The sequence below is a fragment of the Stegodyphus dumicola genome, chromosome 10 (genome assembly GCF_044657685.1).
Source record: "Stegodyphus dumicola isolate Sdum_Otavi_A_Nest chromosome 10, ASM4465768v1".
Lineage (NCBI taxonomy): Eukaryota > Metazoa > Arthropoda > Arachnida > Araneae > Eresidae > Stegodyphus > Stegodyphus dumicola.
The window spans coordinates 164,835,313-164,857,933 of record NC_140777.1 but is presented as its reverse complement, the minus strand read 5'-3'; the positions used below and the strand labels follow the sequence as shown (position 1 = coordinate 164,857,933).

The 22,621-nt window shown below is 31.9% G+C and overlaps 2 protein-coding genes across 3 annotated transcripts in view; one reads left to right on the top strand and one right to left on the bottom strand.

Moving 5' to 3' along the window:
- Window positions 1-22,621, bottom strand: part of LOC118188089 (uncharacterized) — a 282,828-nt gene that overhangs the window by 202,027 nt on the left and 58,180 nt on the right. The window lies entirely within an intron of this gene.
- The window catches only part of LOC118188086 (uncharacterized), a 250,801-nt gene that overhangs the window by 201,608 nt on the left and 26,572 nt on the right, over window positions 1-22,621 (top strand). For both annotated transcript variants that reach the window (XM_035358436.2, XM_035358437.2), the window contains 2 exons: window positions 11,275-11,329; window positions 19,860-20,012. In XM_035358436.2, the coding sequence (XP_035214327.2) occupies window positions 11,275-11,329; window positions 19,860-20,012 (208 nt within the window). The remainder of the gene's footprint in view (window positions 1-11,274; window positions 11,330-19,859; window positions 20,013-22,621) is intronic.

The following is a 22,621-nucleotide window of genomic DNA, read 5'->3' as shown; positions in this document are numbered from 1 at the left end:
ATTTGCTTAAGAATTCGCTTAATTACGCTGAGGTGAGGTTTTAGGGTCATTTGCCCCCAAAAGGCCCCCTATTACACCTCAGATTCTCTTAACATGGAAGTCATCTTGACCTGAGAGAAGTCGTGACGTTGAAAACACGATTCTGCACAGTAGCCCAGAAATGAAATTAAATCGAAAGTATTATCTGATCGATTTATCACACTAAAAGTTGTAGCGGATTATCGATCTTGCTATCTTTCTTCCTTCAAATAAATTACAAATAATAGCACCTTTTAAATGAAATTTAAGGAAATAAAACTATGAGGTTTGGTAAAATCATGAAGTTCGATTATTAAGGCACGATTCTAGAGTAAAACAATCTACCGTTTCTTTCGATTTCAGGCATTGGAGTAGCTGAATATAGTATGCCAAGCGATGTTTAGGATAATTAATATGACAAACAAAAACGGGAAATAAAATCTAGATTTTTTTTGTTGTTATTGTGGCATTTGGTTTACGTGAACTTAAAATAAAAATCAACTTAGAGTTAATTAACATGCTTAGAGTATTTCTTATTATGCCGTTATAATAATCCTCGTATATCTAATCAGAAATACATAGCTGCCAACCTCGAAATATATGAATAAAAAACCGGGAATTACGACCGCGAAAAATGGGCATTCCAGAGAGAATTTTCTAGCTGTGCAGCAAAGCCTTTTCAAAGGAACTTTAAATTGACTTAAATTCACTTCATAATCCATGGTTCATGTTAATGACTACTTACAATATGATTCTGAAATAAAATATGCTAACATTTAATTAAATATTCTGTATTTTATGTTCTTTAGCTAATTTTATTCTAAACGTTTTTTACACGTTTATATTGAGAAAGTCTTGAGTGCAGAGCAAAAGCTATTATTTATCAAAGTACTTTAAAAAAATGAAAATGAAATTAATAATAATAATGTACGTACTATTGTATAGATAAGCTTATAATGAACCGTATAATGACCCCTTACCCTAAAAAAATTAAACACAAATATTAACATTGATTAAACATTGGTTGAATCGTCATGAAAAGTTGTACGATTGCCTACAGTAGCTTAAGACAATGGAGATCCAATAAAATTAAGCAAAAAAAATTGTAATGAAATCATTAAGAGAAGGAATGGAATTCATACAATTCAAGTTTCATTAGCTGAATAAACTTCATTTATTGTTGGGAAAAATTTTTTCTCTGTAAACTGAAAATCCAAAAGCGGAAGATTCAGTGGCTTTTTTGGCTTGACTTATTTAATTACAGCAAAGCATACTAGGGGTATCTGCCTAAGGTGGGGATGCCTTTATAAGGGGAACTGGTTCGTATACACGTGACACGCGGGAAAAACACAAAACCGCCTGTGCAGCCAACCGTTCGCCGGAATTCGAAAACCCGGACCGAACTACCAGCTTTTAGCGACTTTTCCGCTCGGCCGCTGGTGGGGCTGGAAGATTCAGTAATCTATCGAGAGATTGGAAGATGTCATGAAAAAGTGGGAGTCTCCCAGTAAAGCTACCAGTAAACCTCGGAGAGTTGGCAGCTATGGAAATAAATCCACTGAGAGACTGCTGGCAGACGCAATTGAGTCCGGAGAATCTGGGCCTCTGAGAGGCCCTGAACGCCCTCATCAAATTTTTCTTTTGGTGCCAAAATAGATAACTTTGCCATTTAGGATAGAAAGAAGAGGCCTGTAAGGGCTTAGCCATTTTCCCCTTCTTGGACCTCTATGACCCGGTCAGAAAGTATGAGAAATAACTCAATAAATCATTTTTATAGTTCGCCATTTTGTATAACTGTTATAAAATAAAACAAGTGCAAAAATGTTAATGAAATTATAGTTATTAAAATAGGTATCAGATGGATTAAATTATTCAATTATGGCAAAACACACTAAAGCTATTCATAGATGGGAAGGAATTTCATGTAAAAACGTCCGTATTTTACACATTAAACAAACTACATAAGCTTGCTGTATCTTGAAATGTCGGTCGAAATTACAACTTTAGAAATCTAATAGTTTCAGCCAATCGATCACTAATTGACCTACTGAGGTGATGATTTTTGCTATTTCAAGCATTTTGACCTAATTTATAAATAATAAGTCAATGTATAATATTAAGTAACGTAATGTTTAGGCAAGCTGAAAATTATTCCAAAACACTTTAGCTGTTTTATTGGGTGTGTGGCTTTAAGATTTGCAATCCCATAAACTTGACAACAATAGCGAATTTACCAAAGAAATTCAGTTAAAAGTTTAACTGAAAAGTAGGTGGAAATGCAATAATATATTTAAACAACTTCATAATTCTTTTTAGGGAATATGTTTTTTTTTTCTTTTTAATGCCGAAAGGTTTTTATTACACAAATTTCATTTTATTGTAACTAAATTAGCAGTAACAGAATGATGCAGTCTTATATGCAGAGTTCGTGTTCAGTATAAAAGCTGTTTTTTAACTTTCCATTCATGAACGAATGTAACACTGCGAGATACAAAAAGATATTTAATTAACATTACTTTCGACCAGCATTTTAAAATTAAAATGCATTTATTTTGGAAACAAGATGTTTTCAAAACTTAAAATGAGTCATTTTGATGATTAACGTCTTCAAATTCTTCTTAAACTTTGAAGTATTTTGGGATTTTGTTGCCAATTCATTTGCTCCAAATATTTTTTGTAGTCATTAAAAAAAGCAGTTGTATAATAATTATTTTTAATTAAAGATAAATAATTAAGTAATCTTATATTACAGGAGAAATACACAAATCGTTGATATCTAATCATAATTGGACACTTAATTACAATTTTGACTTGTGTTCTGCAAAAATTATCCATAAAACTTCTTCATATGATGAATTGGATTTCCTTCCACATTCATAAAAATATAGTTAATGTCATTAATTCTAATTCAGTGTTTCGTAATGCTTTCAGAATTATAATATTTTAATTTACTCCGTTTTATTACTGTTTTCCTCGATATTACGTTCATGTTCGCTTTTCTTCGCCTATTATCTTCAGTATAAAAAGGTTATCACTCTTCCCATTTTCCAAAAATTCTTTTGCTTCTGAAGAACAGGAATTTGTGCTTGATCATTCTCGAAATCGATAGGGTTTTATTCAAAATCTAATCAAGATTTTAGCTAAAGTTGCTTAATTTTTAAAATCTTTCAGCACTGCCATACTTATACAATGCAGTACTGTATTGCTCGAACTGCATATTTTGAAAGCGTCGTTGCTTGTATTATTCCTTAAGCGGTAAAAGCAATTTTCACATTATTTATACCTTTCATCTGTTTCTTATTAAATGCTAATTAAATACATATATAGTTATCTGCTTACTGGCTGCTAAAGTTTTCGTAACTTCTTTTAGTGTGCAGTAATAAAGTAATAAAAAGTCAACGGTGAAATTTAACTGAACATATGATTATAATCTGAAATTAAATTTCTGTTTTGAGCTTTATTTTATGCTATTAAGCCTCTTATTCCCAAACGAATCAAATAATGCTTTAAATTAAAATGATCAACTAACATAGCTATCCAACGTTCAGCTCTAATTTTTAGTTCCTAATGATCTGTCTCCAAGAATTATTTTGATATGTTAATGTTAACTCGTTCATCGCATGGAGAGAGCGAAAAATTTTTTATTGCTCAATGATCTCTCTGATTGTTTCGATTACCTTCATTTAAAAAAACATTACTTGTAAATGTAAACATTAATCAGCTAAGTGCGTCCACGCCACATACTTTTTTCTCTTCGCCCTTTTATTTCCCCCACTCTCTTTTTTTTTTTTTTTTTTTTTTTTGTTTCTGAATCATATTAACTAAGATGCTGTTATCATTGATAACGCTGGAAATAGTAACAAAAGTAAACAATAATCCATTCCCTAAAGGCCTTGCATCTCTTAATATCGTAAAACTAACAATTCGCAAAATCTAAAAACAATTTTCAAAATGCAAATCATAAAATTAGATCTTAATAATAGACCGTATAACATCCTATTGATCGTATTCTTGGAAGTCACAGTTTTAAATACCTAAAAATACTATCTTACCTTTTTCCTCAAAACTTAGAATTCCATTTTAAATTGTTTTACAAATCGTTGCCATCTACAGCTTCAAAACAAAGAGTCATTAAACTAAGCATTTTGATATTTTTAGTGTCATCAAATACTGAGTTAGTATTTTTTAACAGTTAGCATAAATTATGTGAATATAAATGCCAGAAGAGAAAAAATATTGTAGAGTCATTAGGTTATTTTGAAGCCGGAGACGCGAAAAAAGAGCAATATCTTCGCTGGGACTCGAACTTGGACATCTCGAATACGCGCCGTGTGTGCTACCAATGCACTTCGAAGACATGCGGAAAGAAAGGAGAAAATGCCTTTTAAATTAACCTAAAATTTGGAAACTTTTACATCTCCGAGCAGAAGCAATTTTTACAGGTGCAGATATCCGGGGAAAATTCGGATATTTTCATCATCCGGATACTTTTATCAGTTTACATCCCAAATATAATTAGTATAGCAAAAATAAAAAAGTATGACAACATTTTAGCTCTCTGTAAACGTAAAGAATGATCAGCTGACTGCGTCCATAACACACACACTTTTTCCCTACAGCTTTTATAATGTACGATTTTATTAAAGACTGCGATATGATAGAACAATAAATATTCATCATTCCGTAAAAACTGTAAATGTCTATTTTGACGGTATTTTAGGTTGACATGCGAACAAATATGAGACGATGCATCAGAATCAAAACCGACGCTCCGTAACATGTCATTTGTTTGTTGTTTAAATTCGTTATCTGCCCAACCGATCCGCCGCTTTGCCCTGCTCTGATGATTTCCACGTGAAGTCAAGCAGTTGGATCGACAACGTTTTCTACTGACCCTGGTCATGTCTGTGCCTCTTTGCCAAAAAAAAAAAAAAAAAAAACGCCGCCGTTGTAAGACCCACGCAAACTTTCCGGCATATTGTGATCGGTAAAAGGTGGATTCACTTGTGGTCTGGGTTTCTTGTGATAAAAGAAGGGCAATGTCCTAATATAGCGTATTTATTTTTCTGACTGGGAAACATTTAGAATTACTCAATGTTAAATTCTGACCTTATTTGAGCTTTTGATATCATTCAGAGGTGGGATTCCATTTTCAGTCATTCGAGCAGATTTAACGCGTTCACAGGCCTAAAACTAATTTCTAAGCGAATCCACCATAATTATTAAAATAGCCACCATAAGAAATATGCCTATAGCTGAAACAAACATTTACTAAGGCAGCATTTCAAACAAAAATTATAAACGTCACGAAAATTATACTGTAGTGATTATTTTAATTTCCTAATAGTTATTTTAAATTTTGAAAAACTCCCTTATTAATTAATTCTCTTGTTTCCCACCTACAACTCCCTGCCAAAAAGATTTCAGTATCGCGTTTTATGTACATGAGGTACAGTCAGTATTTATGGGAAGTCTCCGGTCACTTCCGTAGAAGGGCTCAGAAGTTGTCAGTAGAACGTATTTTGCTTCTGGCCAAAAGTTTAAGCCAAATCGTGTTAGGTTCGACCATATCGTTACGTACCTGTTAGTATTCGCCGGTGATCTTTAATAACGACCAACTGGGTCAGTTATTTCTGTACAGCTTTGGCTAAGTTATAGTTAGTTATAATTAGTTTAGTTTAACATTGTCTATCTTAAGTTCAAGCCCATGTGGAGCTGTAAACCCGAGAACAGCCGACTGTGAATGTTCTTGAGTTAAAATAAAAGGGTATTTTAACCCTTCTTTGGACTTATCCGTGCAGTTTTAAGAAGCTAGCGAAATAGTCGCTACATACTTATCAAGTATCCTAGTTGCCAAGGGCACTCAATTTAACTAGAATCTTATAATGTAAAAAAAAAAAAGAAAAAAAAGCATACAAATTGCAATCTGAAAACTTCAAGTTACGGTCTATACTTTGAAGAGTTTACCACTCAAGTTAACGTATAAATCATAAACTCTTAAAAAAACTGCAATTATGTAACGTTTTTAAAATTTCACATTTTTACACTTTTTAAAAAATTGCATTCGAAACTATATATGCAGATTCCATCTGAACATCTGAAACAATTTTAAACTAAAGAGTTAACACTTTTTAAAATTAGGTTACAACTGCGATCTTATTCTCTGATTAAAACTTCATAAATTTCGAGGATACTGAGGTATAAGTCCTACCTCTTCAGAGCGTTCTGAAGGAAAAAACGGATTTATATCTGATAGTTAAATATATAACAAAATACGATAACTGTTTTAAGAATAATTGGCGACCTCATAATTAACCATTCTAGATTTGGTGCTCTCCCCTTAAATTCATTTGTTCTCCCAAATTCGTGATCTTTCCATGTTATGTAACAACGTAAATTAACCAATCACAGATTAACTGTACTTATACATCAGACTTAGTGTAATACTCTTGGCGCAATAACTACGTCATTCCTTTCCCTAGCTTCCGCCATACAAACATCTCTATGCTACTATGCCCTTCTTTGTTCTTATTCTAAGATGATATAAAGTGCATATAAAAATGTTGTAATTGCTTATGATCTAGAAATATCTTATCTACTTAGAAATGATTTGATACGTGCGAAAATAAAGATTGATGATTTATGAAAATCCAGTTTTTTATCTTCATTAGTATTCCTTAATCATCAGCTATGACGGATATCGAAAGCAGTTAAAGTATCGGATTCCTCCTATGCATTAAATTATTACATATATACATATGCATGTATAATTTCAAGATACAAATGTTATTAAAATATAAACAATTTGTATTGAGAAAGAGCACATAGATTTGACAAACTTTTAATTATACTTTATCATGTTTTGTCTACAAAAAAAAAAAAAAAAAAAAGGTTTATGAAGTCGAGAAACGTAGGGGTGGGCTTTGGGAGCGTCTAGAAAATCTTTTATTTATTCAGAGAGAATTTGTTTTTTAACACTCGCAGAACACTGAAACGTTTTAAGATTTTATGAATGTGACCGATCGGAATGCTTGAGTTTTGACCTCCCGCTGACGAAGTACAAGCTCGAAGCATTTTAATATGATATATTTTTTAACTTTTTAGTTATGATTTCCACTCTAATTTGGCCTAAGGTTTATATTTTCAAAACTCTTTGTACCAGTCGCTATCACTAACTTGAATATATTCTGAACGTCGAATATTGTCATTTCATTCTTACACCAAACAAGAAATATCTTTTTATTATCGAATTTTATATAGATAATACAAGAAGCCTCTGACCAGATCTACTGTAAGTCAGATTATATCAGTTTACAATACATAACTAATTTAATTTCGAAAGCTCTTATGTGAATAGAATATAAATAATGCTTCGGGAACAATACCGATTAATAACTAAGCAATGCGACTTTGCATTTAAATTTGTTTCATGCAGATCACGAATAACTATTTAGTAAAGTTTTAAATTCACGTAAAAAAAAATGGTGAACAATAGGCTTTGTGCGATAGCCTGTAAAGAAACAATTAAGAACTGGAATCTACTAAAGTATCATTTTTAAGAATTCTAGTTAAGTAAAGCAGGCAGCCGACTGAAGCTAGAACATCGCTTTAGTTATTATGATGTTTAAACTGGAGGTCTTCCTTATTGTTCTTCGCACGTGATAGGGATAAAATGACCAAGAGAAGTGACTAAAGCTGAAGCAAAAACTTTTTGAAACAGCAGTTAAGTCGTGGTACTGGCAGAGAAGGAAGATAGTTAGAAAGTAAAGCAGAGTACAATTAAAGCATCAGTTCTTAAGGACTTGTAGAATCGGAACCGATTCACCTAACGATTATTAACGCTCCGCTGCGTTTTGGCTACAGCAAGCAAACAACTCGGCTCATCACCGAAGGCCATCGGTATTCGAAAAGCAAAGAGGAAATAACATCAAATCCCTGAACTCATTAAAAGCATAAGTAATAATCGCAACCCGAAGGAAGGACTAAGAAATTTTTATGAGATTTTTTTTTCCCGTTTGCGTGTGTGTATGCCATCGTTGTTTGCTATTTCCTCTTCAAAGTTTACGACAGAATTCTTTTTTTATACAATCAATGATAGGTATTTAAGCCTCATTAAGGGACACCAAAGATTATTTTTATAGCAGATAATCTTGGTGGTTTTAGACCTACTTAAAATTCGGTGGTCTGGGTATTGCAAAGATTAGAGAGGATTTATTTATTTCCTAATTTTGAGTTCTTTCCATCGTCTTAATGATTGTAAAAATGAAGATGAACTATGGGCTACTTTAAAATCAAAGAATGCGATTTAGGACACTGATGCGCTGTTTCATTTTGTTGGGCTTAACTCCTACGCTTAAATTTGAGGAATATTCTAATTCCCTTCTTGTAGCATGCAACGGCTTTTGTGGATATTATATACGAAATTCTGTCGGCTTATCGTTCAACATTCACTAAAAAAATGCTTAAATATAAATAATTATTAAAATCAATAAAATCAACCAATCAATAATAATGCCGTTCAAATGGTATAATGGTTAGGGAAGCCGAAAGGCCCAGGTTCGAATCCTGGAGAAGGCATGAATGTTTGTAAATGTACAGTGTCTTTGCGTCATGGGGGCACTCCAATTAGGTGACAAGCCGAAATGTCTTCTCGTGTGGCTCAAAACTAGTTCTTCAAAACAAGGATGGACGTAGAAGTCCAACCTCCTTGAGGCTCTGGCAATCAATATTTTAAAAAATCCATGGATAAGACAACAACAAAAACAACGATCAATAAGAATAATAATAAAATTACTGAGATTACTAATAATCACTCAAAATGTTTAAATACTTTGTTTTAAAATGCACTGCGCAATTATGATCTATTAATGCAGTTTGGTACTTCATAATTAATAATTTTATTTTTATTTAGAGTATTCGTAATCCAAAATTTGAAATTTTTTGAATGATTAATGTACGATTTGTGCAAATAGAGAGAAAACGCTACGTATAAGTTTTCTTAAATTAAAGGAACACCCTTAATCTCCATATTTATTTCTTTAAAATTTCCCATATTTAAAAAATTCTTCTAATAATCTTCTGAAGTACTTTTACAATTTTTCTGCTTTATTAGAATTACAAAGAAACTACAGCACAACATCAATTTAACGATATCTTCGACTTAACTTATGTTTTCATTTGTTTAAATTGGGAAATTGTTGTACATCAAAGATTTTTTAAAACATAAAATAGCCGAGTGACTGTTACGCTCAAACTAAACTTTTAACAATTTGTAATATACATCATGATTAAAATTTAATTAAGACAGTTCCTTGGATTAGCAATATTTACAATTTAACTAAAATTTTCAACTGACATTCATTAAATCAAGGTTTGACTTGATCTGATTTCTTAGACTATAAAAGCTTTATAAGAAAATCCAAGCATAAATACAGCACCGATTTCACAGCATTTATTGCCGGGAATTTTCTTCATTCATAAGCCTGAAAACTAAATTTAAAAGTTACAGAACTCTTATTTAATTAGAAAATACAGTACAATTCGCTTATAAAGAGCCCTGATTTAACAAGAACCTGAATTTGACGAGAAAATCGGAAGTACTTGGTTTGTATAATGTGAAGTCTATGGGAATTTAGTTCGCTTTTAACGAGGAAACCTCGGTTATAGCCAGCAATAGTTTTGTGACTCTTAAAATTTCTATTGATTTCCACCTCTCCAGCTCAGCTAATCCTTTCTTGAAAAAATTTCGTTAACATTCCGCAGCCAACCGAAAGTTAGTGACGAGTCATAAATCTTGCGCATACGTGACAGCGGCCTTTTTTATCTTGGGGAGTGATCAGTATTGAATTTTTACCATCGAAATCTACAAGTGTTATCCAGTCTGTGGACCAAGTCATCGTCAGAAGTTTTAAATCAAACTTTCTAAGCACTTAATTTTGTGCTTCTTAATGGAAGAGAAAAAATAGGAAGAGCCTTCAAATGCTAATGTAAACGTACTTAAAGCGATACGTCTAATGAACGGTGCATGGCAAACTTTACATCAAATGCATTACCAGTTTCTTCCGTAAGGCTGGATTGGACCAAGTGGAACAAATTATTAAGGAAAAAGAAGTAGACTACTTGGAAAATTTGGAAATGAAACAGAGAAGTATTTGAAAATTATGTATCTGTTGACGCCAGTGTTATCACTTCCGAGAAACCTAAGAATATTGTAGCTGAAATTCAAGCTAACGCAGATGAAAAAAATTATGAAAGCGGCGATGATAATGACGAATGTGAAGAATTTCAAGCTGAACCACCCCCAACTCAGTGGCTTCTGAATCCGCAGAAAAACTTCAAACTTTGCTCGAAGGCAGGGGTGCAGATGACGATGGTTTTTGAGTCATGAGTTTTCTCCGAAGAACAGTATAACAATAAACAGAAAATAAGCCAGTTCAAATCAAAATAACAATTAATTTGTACTGTACAGAAATAAAAAATGAATAAAATATTTATAATATGTTAAGTATGTATGAATTTTTATGATTTTTTTAAGAACCCGTTTTTTCGAGCACTCCGTGATAATGAAAAATATCACGGTTCGTTCATGTTCGTTATAAGCGAGTTCGACTAAATTTGCCTATTAAAACTGTTTCAAGCTATCCCGCCAGTAAATCTATTCTTCAAAATAATAAAAATCATGCAACGATTCCAATTTTTGTAAATACAAGGAAACAGTATAAATATTTTTAAGACTGATACAAAAATATGAAATATTCATTTAATTTAATTTTTTATAATTCCCTACATTAAATTTTCTTGGCATTAAAAGCTTATATCAATAATAAATCAATCATAAATACTTTTCTTCAAATTCTGAATTCTTGATCGGAATCACTATTTTTTTCAATTATGTTTTTTTTTAATACGCTTTTACATTTTTCTAACTATTAAAGCTTAAAAAGAGTGTATACTATCTTACAAAGTCTTTAAATGGAAAAAAGTGATATGACTGCAATTTTAAGTATCTTGTTTTGCAAGAAATACGTTGTTAATACTGCAGTTGTGGTCAAACAAGTTGAAAATATTAGTCATCAATACAGGAAAGAAATTTTAAACTAGTGACTAGTGAATACCAAAAATCACTTAAGACACAGTTCAGCTATTGTGAATATTTTACTGTCACTTCCGCCATATTTTAATGCGCATTTAATTGGCATCTCTGACATCTTAATGTATTGGCATCCAAGTTTGCTTACATATTTTTTTTTTCCACAGGTCATCTGTCTGATTGGCTCAAGTGAAGGCAGAAGCACCAACACTCTGGACCTCGGTGAGTTAAAAATTTTATCTTAGTAAACGCATCACGTCATAATGAGTTTTCCCCCTAGCGATAACGGGTTCCAAAGCCGTTATTGCTACCTTTCTTTCACCTTCCTAACTTATAGTTTGTTGCCGCATTCTGTGCTTTCCTTGTCAGACTGTTATATATTTTCATACAAAGCAAAACATAGAAGACGGAAGGTCAAGTGTGTAAAATATTGACTTAACTAGACGTTAAGGAAGTTTCTGAATACTTACACATTTTTTAAACGTCACCGCTGATTCAAAAATTTGGTACATACAACTCTTATGGAATAACTCTAATAATAAAGCTAAATAAATAAACCTTTTATTTTTTGTGCCATGGTTTAAAATATGTTATTTTGCTAATTAAAGTAATGTCGAAAAGTCATGTTTGAGAAGCATCTTTGAAACTGCTAAACAGAAAGGTACATCGCGAATCTTATTAAACGAAAATACAGGTTTAAGATAAATATCGGAAATATTAGAACAATATCAGATGGTTTTAATTACTATAACTTCCTCTTTCTTATCTAAAACATAGTACTACAAATCATAATGGTATATTTGCACTACTTTTCTTCACAGCATTTCTAATATAGTCCGTTCCAATATGATTGGTCTGTTTTGACTGCAAATTGCATTTTCAATTGTGTATGATAATGGTTATTATAGTTTTTGTTAAATATAAATAATTGATAAATAAGTTTATAAATACCTATATCTGATAATACAGGGCGGCCCAAGAGAAAACGAATCCAAAGCAAGTGAAGTGAAAAACACATGAACTATAAGGTCTTATAGCACATGAACTGTAGGACTATAAATAAACTATAAGGCCAGCCATGTGAGACTTCACTTTGTGGGCTTAGTTTATCTTTGGGTCTCCCGATGTTTCTTTTACATGTATGTTTTAAGTATTTACAATAATTCAAGGCAACAGGAAATTCTCTGTTATCATTTAAATATTAGATTGGAAAACAGTTTACAAATAATGCTCTTTTGGAAAATTGCGATTAAAATTTAATTTCATTAGAATCAAAAAAAATATTTTCTCTTAAAGTCATTTCTAGTTATAATATCTGCGTAGAATTCCGAAGCGGATACGTTTTATCAGGCAAAGATATTTTTAATGAATATATTTTTTTCTCTGCAACACACGGAAAATATATAAAATAACGCATTCAAATTCTAAATTTTTGCGGCTATAATTGTTTTAGTCACTAAGGTTTAAGCTATGGAAAACTGTAACTATCTTTTAGCTGAGATTAAGCTATTAAAAAATGGAATTATCTCTACCAGATGTCGCTGGAATCCTGGATATATTAGTTCTGTTTCTGAACTGTTGCTGTCAAAAGTCAGCACTGTCAAAAGTCATCATTATAATGACGTGTTACGAAACAACATTATTTCTAACCCGGAAGAAAGCCAAGCATTCATTTACCGCGAAGAAACATCATTCTATGGTATTTCTTGCTCTGAACGTTTGATTAAAATGGAGTAGTAATCCATCACTTTCAGCATAAAAACACACTCCACACCTAAAATCACATGACTTTTTTAATATTATTGCTAGATTACGTGAAGTCAGATATGCACAGAAGTTACCCAAATAGCAAGCGATATGAAAAAGAGTTCAACAGAATGTATCACTGATTCCCATAGAAACTTTCCGGCAATCATTAGTATTGTTTGAAGACGGACTAAGAACAAAGTTCGTCTTCAAATATCTTAGTTAATATTGATAGTTTACACATTCAGCATTTATTATAAAATATTTTATTTTTCTGCATGGCTGGATCATTATCTGTGAACTAAATAGTAATTATAAAATTTGCATAATAAAATTTTTATGGAAACAATACATTATATACATTGTTTTAAAAAACTTGCATTTCTGGGCACTCTATGCAGTTATATGCCACTTGCCGTTTTCTATAGCACCTACGGTAGTGTACAGCGAAAATTAAAAAGAATGAAAATCATATTTGAAAAGTTTAATAACGTTTGGATCAATCTATATATCTGTTAGTTTTCTCAAAATATAGAAATATAATAAAAATGTTAATTTATAAATTATTTTCATTCAGTTCTAAATGTTTGTAAAAATAAAATTTTCTGATAAACAAATATTCAGAAAACGTGCGATTTCTGATAAAAATATTCAATAAAAAGTAAGATTTCTGATATCAGATATTAATAAATGTAACTTTCCAATAATGAATATTCATGACACGTAATATTCCTATTATCAAATATTAATGAAAAGTATTATTTTCAACACTAAATATTCATATTAAGATGTAAGCTTTATAATCTTTTTAATCTTAAATGTTTCTTTTTAATTCATATTAAGACGTAAGCTTTTTTAATATCAAATATTCGTAAGACACAAAATTTCCAATGACAGATATGAGTAGAAAGTAAGGTTTCTAATAACAAATATTTTTAAAACTTAAGATTTCCAGTATACTCGTGTAAAATAAGATTCCTGGTGTCGAATATTCTTTAAAGTTTAAGATTTCCAATATCCTGGAAGCTTTCTGATTTTATATTACGCCAAAACGGCCTTTTTTTTTTTTTTTTTTCATTAACCGACACATACATGTTTCAAGAGCATTTGGGCTAGCGCCACATTGTGCTAAAAATATTTAAAGACAGCATAACTTAGAATTTGCGACAGACAATCTTGCGCGCTGGAGATAAAAATGTTATATTCCCCTACAGTGTTGCCACTACTCGCTTTGAAATCGTTGAGTTTGTTAATCAAAAATTCGTTAAAGTTTTACAAAATTTGAAAAAGATATATAAAAAAAAAAAAAAAAAAAAAAAAAAGAGATTCCAAATTTGGGCTTTCATATTCGGGTGGAGGACTATATTATTCAAAATTTGCTGATTGTAGGTACCGTTGTTTCTTCACAATGCGAGAAACATACATACATACATGTAGATTCTTCATTTTGTACTTTCTTTAAATATAATACAAGGCGATAATGTTTGGTGGCAACGATTTGAAAAGTGATTCGGCGTAACATTTAAAGTGATTCGACGTAAAATGTTTTGAAAAACATCATTTCATACATTCAAACATCATATCTTTATTCTTAAAAAAATATATCGAATATCAAATGGTCTTGTAAGTTATATTTCCAATAGCAAATATTCATGAAACGGACGATAGTAAAAAATAATATTAATATTAATAAATTTTCATAATCGTATCATTTTTGAATATCGATGTTATGAATATATATTCAGGTTCCTGTGTTAACGAAAACATGCCACTTTTTAACCTGGCTCTGTAAGTATTTGGTCTGACTTTAACATTTAACTAGCGAATACCACACTTAAATCAGAACTTTCTAATTTGCTTTGAAGTGAAATAAAAATACCCCCAACGTTGAGATGAAAAGGACTAAAAAATCAAAGAATTAAGGTAAAAACTGTAGTAGTTAATACATCTTGTTCAACAGAAAGAAAATAAATTTTTTTAATAAAATGAATCCTTAAATAAAATGTGTCATATGCCGATTTTTCCTCTAAGTATATTTTAAAATGCTTTGAAATAAGTACATATGTAAAATATAACTGGGTATATCATGAAATCGTGAAATTTTGCTCTATTTTATCATTTACTACAATTAAATATACACCGACACAAAATTCTCTATCCGGCCGACAAAAAACATTATGTTTAAAAATTTAATTTTGTATAAAGTACAAAATTGAACTTTTACGTGTTCTTCTGGTCCCTACACTTAAGTTAAGGAAAATTTTGTACTCGTTGTAAAAATTAAAACACGAAAGGTTTAACTCCCGTGAGACAAAGTTTGATCTAAATAATTAATGTAAATATTGGAAATCAAATTCAGGGCCCGTAACATTTGTTATGGAATATTTGTACATAACTGAGAATAAAATATTGCTTCGAAAAAGACTTCTGACATTATAAGGTATTTCTCCTATTTTTTAGCAAGCCTTCGTGGTGTAGTACACTGGGCCGGTATTCCGAGGTCGGTGGTTCGATTCCCGGCGAAGGCGTTGTTAATTTTTCATTACTCTTGCTTCCAAAAATACCTAATGTCTCTACAATGTTAAGTAACTCCATGACGAGCATTTCTGTACAAGTTATTAGGAAAAATATTCATTAATATGATTTTTCAAAATGGAAATCTTATTCACAGAATCGTATTAACATTCGTGTTCTGAAAAACGCTGAAGGCTTCAGTATTCGCCGGTAGGCAACTCGTAATATTATTTGCATTAATTAAAAGTGTAAATATGTATTTTAATGAATTTTTTTACGGTTGCCAGATTGCGTTTCTAAAGTAATAAAACTTCATGAGAATATTAGTAACGTATTTTTAGACTTTGAAAGTTTATAAATTATGTGTGTGAAAATTCTTTCGGATTACCAAATGTCATAAAATTATAAATTAAACACCCTAATAAATCGAAGAAAAGCATCACTGCGTGGCATTTAAAGGGGGAAAAACCAGTCTCGAATTATTCTAATTTATTTATCAACCTATCCCTCAAAGCAAATTCAAAATGATATTTAATATGCGCGCAACTCACACGACCTAACCAAACAAGTTGGCGTTATGACGAATATTCAAAATAATATCAAATATCGCAAATTTTGGTCAATAATCTTTGTTTTACGGGAGTTAAGCATTTTGAGTTTTATTTTTTATAACGAGCACAAAATTTTTTTAATGTAAAACTATAAGCTTGGAGGTACTTGTAAAATGTTAGATTGCATATTTTATACATTTTTTAAAATTAAAAATAAATTAAAAAATACATTTTTAAATTAAAAAATATGAACGCATGAATCTTTGCATCATTTAAAATATCTTTTTAAGTATATGTCTATGACCAACGGTTGCGAAACTAAATGTCGAATAAAGACTTTTGTGGACGCAGTGTACTAATCTATTGCAAAATCTTTTAATTTTTTATGCTTCCGAATAATAGCCGCAATGACTCTGTAATATGAATAAAAGATATTACTGATGTAGGCGCTTTCTTCGGCTGTTTAAGGGTCACTTGTATTTAGAAAAGTGAACTTCTTATTAGACGTAGAACTAAGACAATTTTTGTCTTCCGTAATTCATCACTGTCGACCGGAAGTATATATAGTTAGAGAACTGATGCGGATGGCTTCAATAGATGAAGACCAATTCTGAGTCGATATCATCAAGTATGGAAATGAGATTGTCTCATTTTAGGGATCATCGCTCTTTGGATTAAGAAGGCTTCCTCTTTCTTTGTCTAATATATACGCCGTCAGTTATTTAACTTTGTTTATTTGTAATATTTCTCAACATTAAATGGTACTTAATGTTGGCGGCGGCGCTTGAGTACAGTTAAAATTAACAACTAATGTCATTGACATTTTCCTTTCAGAATCGAACATTTGTCAGATTCTGATAACAGAAGAACTACCTAAACAGTCAATCATCCATAACATTTTCGCATGACAGTCGTGATCAGAATTCAGCACTTGGAATAAATACTTCCACGGAATTCTTTTAATATATTTATGTAACATAATCGATGTCGATAAATTCCAAAATAAAAACTCAATAAAATAATGAAATTTTCTTAAACTTTTATTTGGTGTCCTTTTTATCTCTCGGCAACCTATATACATAGGTAACAAAAGTAAAGGTCTCGGTCTAAAAATTTGATAGCGAGTTTTCAGTGAATAATCACGAATTAGGGTCCCCGTAACACGTTTTGATTATTTTTGCAGCGATGTATGTCTGCCTGTGTGTCTGTACGCGTGTGAAAATCTTTTCGGCCACTATAACTTTTATACCAAACCTCCAAAAATATATGTTTTTCTTATTTACGTTTCTTGCGTTGTTGTTGTGATTTATCTCACTTGTCTGACAATCATATTAGAACAAGCCCACGAAATTCATCGTGGCAAGGAGAGAAAGATTGCGCCTGCCGTTCACAAGCGCCTTGAGCATCATACAGGTGACAGTAGGACTTAGTTCAGTTCCGCTCCCAAATGTAATGGAGAAAACCCGGAGAGACGAGTCCGAGGGTCTCGCACCCCTCTTTCCCTACTACCAATCTCTCGATAAGACTTTTGGCTCGACATATATTTAAAGTCTCCCCATGCCACTAAACAGTCCCATGCCCAAGACACTATACAGTTACAAACATCCATGCCTTCTCTATGATTCGGACCCGAATCACAGAAGGTGTCACCATGCCACTATACAGTCCCATGCCCAAGACACTATACAGTTACAAACATCCAAGCCTTCTCTGTTATTCGGACCCGAATTACAGAAAAGAAAAAGACGGTAAATGACAAAGGGACGGTAAAATGGCTAAACTTTTTGTATTCATATAAAATATTGATTAGATTTTGATTAAAACTAGACAATCGAAAATGGCGAAGCCCATAACAATTTTTAATGGGTAACCGGAGGTGGCACTTTACTTGAAGCCCACAACAGTTTTGTAGCAATCAACATGGCATATTACTGCATTTGAACGAACATTGCTAATTAATACGTAAATATCGCGGGGATACGCGTACAGATCAAGATGAATTTAGATCGGTTGATATTTTAGAAATAACACAGAACAAAATAAAACTATGATATTCGTTTCAAAGTATTTATTTTAAATATACTGCAAACACTTAATTTTCTTTGATTAAAAACCAATTAAATTGTATGTTACTTAATTGCCCAATAAAAGTCACTTTTTAATAAAACTACAAAGCGGCAAACATTTGATTATATTGTTATAAAATTAGAAAAACCAGTTGCTACACATGGCCTAATAACATATAATCCAAAATTTCGTATTACATTCGACCTTCTGAAGTGGTACTTTCTTAAAGTTCATTGTTATTTAAAACATGGAATTGGCGAGGTGCTTAGGAAATTTTTCATTCATGATCACTTCCGGATTTTGCTGATCATGTTTTGTTATCATGTCACGCTACCGCTATTCAACTGTTGTTATTAATATTACCAAAGAAATTATAATAATTTTTCAAATACTTTTAAATATTTTAGTTGATATGTGAGTATTTGTATCTGATAAATATGTGAAGCTTAAAACGTTATCCTATTAATATCCCACTAATTCTATAAACTTTTGATTAACATACTCAGCGCTTTAGAAATGATGCGTTGCCACTTACCAGAGCTTAACATATAGTATACGTTTCCAAATTTATTCAGAAGGCTCAGCGATGGAAAATAAATACGTTTTGACCCAGCAAAGCGTTAAATATTTATTTCTCTTTCAAATTCAATCACCTAATTCGGCGATTTAAAAGATATGTATTGCCACTGCCCGAAACAAAACACTTTACGTTCCACGCGCCAATATGTTGCCATTCCACAATACATAAGATATTTAATTTTTCTTCATATTTAATGTGTATATTACTCACTAGCTGATACCCACTCGCTTTGCTGGGCACACTATCTATTTGTATGTGAACCTAGACTTCTTATATAAACCAAATATCTAATTTCGAATTGATAATTAATGTATTTTTTTTTAATTTAAAGTCAAATATAGTGCCAGGCAGTGAATCTGTCTTACAGAGATTTCCACATCACCCATGAGGTACTGTGTATTGGGATGCGCCCCCATTATTTAACGTGGCGGGATCTCCAGTAAGCCTACACCACGAACAATTGCCAACAAAAAAACTAAGGTTTATATATGTTTAACTGTTAACATAGGTTTCATGAAAATAAATGTTATTATCTTTGTTCAAATTTTTTAATCAATTATAATTATTTGTCCTTGACTTTTTATGTATGGCAATTTTTACAAATAAAAACATTTTAATTTTCATCACAATAATTTATTTCTCTTAATAATAACATTTATTGTCATGAAACTTATGATAACAGTTAAATATAAATGTTATTATGAATCTTATCATTTAAATGTTGTTTGTATTCATTGTATAGATGCAAGTTATTTATTTACCAGTTTAATAATTTTAAAGGAAAATGCATGCATTGGCAACATTGTATTTCATAATCTAGTTTTGGCAACAATAAAAGAAAATTCTAAACTTGGATTTGAAAACCAAACATATGAGAAACTTCTATTGTATAACAAAAATCCATTTTGGACATGATTTACGTAAAATCCGTTCTTAGTGCGCTTCTACATCGTGGAATGCGGAACTATGCAAGATTTCAAGTTTATCAGGTGTATAGTTTCGGAGATCTCGTGCTGAGTCAGTGGTATTTCGCTTATATATATATATATATAAATTAACAAACTTAGCGGTTTAAAAGCAGTAAACGCAATTCCTCATCTCCATTTAATTATTAGACTGACCTGCTAAATTAACTAGATGCACTCATTAAAATTATCATATTTATTTTCATCTTTATAGTAACTATTTAAAGCGGCTACCGCTGAAGCGGGTAGTAGTTATATTTTCCTAGTAAAACATATCGAGCACATTTGTTTCTGATGCTTTTAACTTTATTAAATTTCCGTTCTTTCAGATATCATGCCCACAGAACTCCGATTGGGAGATCCTTGCCGATCGTCATACGAGTGCTTACATCACTTACATCACAGCCATTGCGACTGGGACAAGAGGGTCTGCACATGCCAACCATATCACTTCCAGTTCAACGACACCTGGTGTCTTCCTGGTAAATTAACCTTTCATTTAAGATTCATTGAACGCGAAGAACAAAAGACTAACGGAAGATAGATTTTCGCGACAGATGGCATTGATATTTCGCAAGAATGATTGGCATCAATAATAGCTGCCGCAAGTTATTTGCTGATTCATTTATGCTTACGTCACAGGAGTAACTTCAAAACGATGAGAAAAAAATCATTCAACGTAATTCATAGTGTATCAGCAAGGATTATTGTGTGATAACAATGCAAGGACGTTCTGTGATGAACTAAAATTTTTAAAAAATCCAAAAGATTTCAAAATTAATTAAGATCAAATTACGATTTTAGTTTTTAGCTTTATAAGTTCAAAGTCAAATATATTTCATTTTTTTTTTAATTGTAGTTCACTTTTTTAAGGTAGATTTTTTAATGGGATTTTCATCATTCAGTCTGTATTTTAAAACTATTCCAAACTAATTCTGGTTAGAATTTTTTACGCTTGAAATAGACGTGGAACTAACCCTAAATTTTCTTAAGTTGGAATCCTAAAAGTTTTCCGAATCACTTGAATCCATCATATAATAATAATAATAATAAACTTTATCTTAATATTAAAAGAGAGTTTGAAATTTGCGTTTAATAAAAAAAATTAAGAATGTATCTATATTTATTTAGAACGCATAAATTAAATTCAACAAATAGAGTATATAATTAAATTTTTTTCAATCTTGAGGATAATTTTCGAACCATAATTTGACCATTGAGTAACTGTACATGAATTTTTATATATTTTGCCAGGTTCTTAAATCAACTCAAGCCTAGAAAAAAAGAGCTTATTCCTAGAGTTAACATAGATAAATACATGGAAGTCTAAATTCTCTTCAGAAAATTACATTATATACAGAATTGGTCATATTAAGAGCTAGCAAATACACGTCCTCTCCTAGCGTCCCCGAGGGCTTCAATGCCCTCGGGGACGCTAGGAGACTGAGGTGCCATGAAATTGCAGCAATTACATTCTCCCTTTTTTCTCAAAAAGTTTTTAGTGAGTGTCAAAAAATTAATCGTTCTGTACGAGTACATATAGATTTTGTATAGATATAGATCTATTTCTCATAAATCTGAGCTAAAATATTTTACTACTTTAGAAAACTCGCTGGCGCAGTGGCTAGCGCGTCGCGCAGCAGCACCACAGATCCGGAGTTCGATCCCCGGACCTGGGCAAGGTTGACTTAGCCTCTTGTTTCTGGAGCGGGTCGATGAAATGAGTACCAAGTTCGCTTGGGGACCAAACATCGGGGACCCTGCGATAAGCTGACCGCTTGTCCAAGCTAAGATGCACAAGCACCCCGCGGCCCACGGTCTAGAAAGCAGATATGGTAGGATACCTAGAAAGCAGGTTAGAGAGCTATGGCATTGCCGACCATGGCTCTCTCAGCGCTGTTTGTGCCACCGTGCTTAGTTTAGTTTACTGAAGTTAAAATTTGCAAGATCCAAGCTTTTGATAGTGACCTCAAATATGTCATGTTTAGTTTAAAGCAAAAATTTAACTTGATTGAAAGGAATAGTTGTAAAAAAATCTTAAACTGTGTTCCTTAAGATCAAATTTTAAAAATATTTAAATAATAGTCTAAATAGATACAGAATTAAGGAAATTCGACGGAGATACCTTGGCGTTTTCAAAATAAAAATTCCGGTCTAACTTAAATCTCTTTTTTTTTTCATATTTTTAATAATTAGAACGCTTTATAAATCTAGGCGAAATTCAGATTTAGAGTAAAGATATATTTATGGAAAAGCTCTGTGACTATGGAGGAAATCTGTCGTTTGTTCCTTTGCTTCCAGAAATTGATTTTCCTCGCTGCTCAAGGAACCATAACACTGCTCCAGAATCTCTCCAGAAATGATACCGTACCAGACTTCTTCGAAATACATAAATGTTTTTCCATAAAATTAGACTTAATCTAAATTTGAAATTTTTCCTATTTTAAAATTTAAGTTTCCAATTTTCTGGTTTTATTGAAAAATATGCCAGAAGAATAAATGGCCAGATGAAATAACAAGAGGTTCAACTCTGTATGCAAACATTCGCACAAATATAATGAGGCTCAGAAATTCAGGTTTCCTTGCGTTGCCGCTGATTCAAAATATACTAGTCTCAAAACAACCAGTGACTGAAACTTAAAATACTGTAAATCCTTGCCGATTGGGCATTTGCGGAACGCGATTTTGGATAAACACTTTATCTTAATTTTTTATATTTAATATGCTCAACGCTAGAATTTCATTCATATGTGGTTTAACGTTCATTCATCAGCACTGAAAGCTAACTGAAAGCTTGTTGGTATCTACTGTGGCCAAAAGCTATCAACTATTGTAAAGGATTGAAAATGAAGCCAAAGAAAGGGCGCAAACTGCAAAAGCAACTGGCGGCGAATGGATTTCAAATGTGGAAGAACGAGAATTCAAAGATTTAATCGAGAAATTGGAAATTAATTGAGAAACGACAATCGAGAAGTTACGGATGCAGGGATGAAAGCAATGATATTGAAGCAGAAAATAAAGCACCTTTAATTTATAAGAAATTAAAGGAATTGTTTCTTCAAGTCACGGGAACGTTTGGTAATAGAGATTG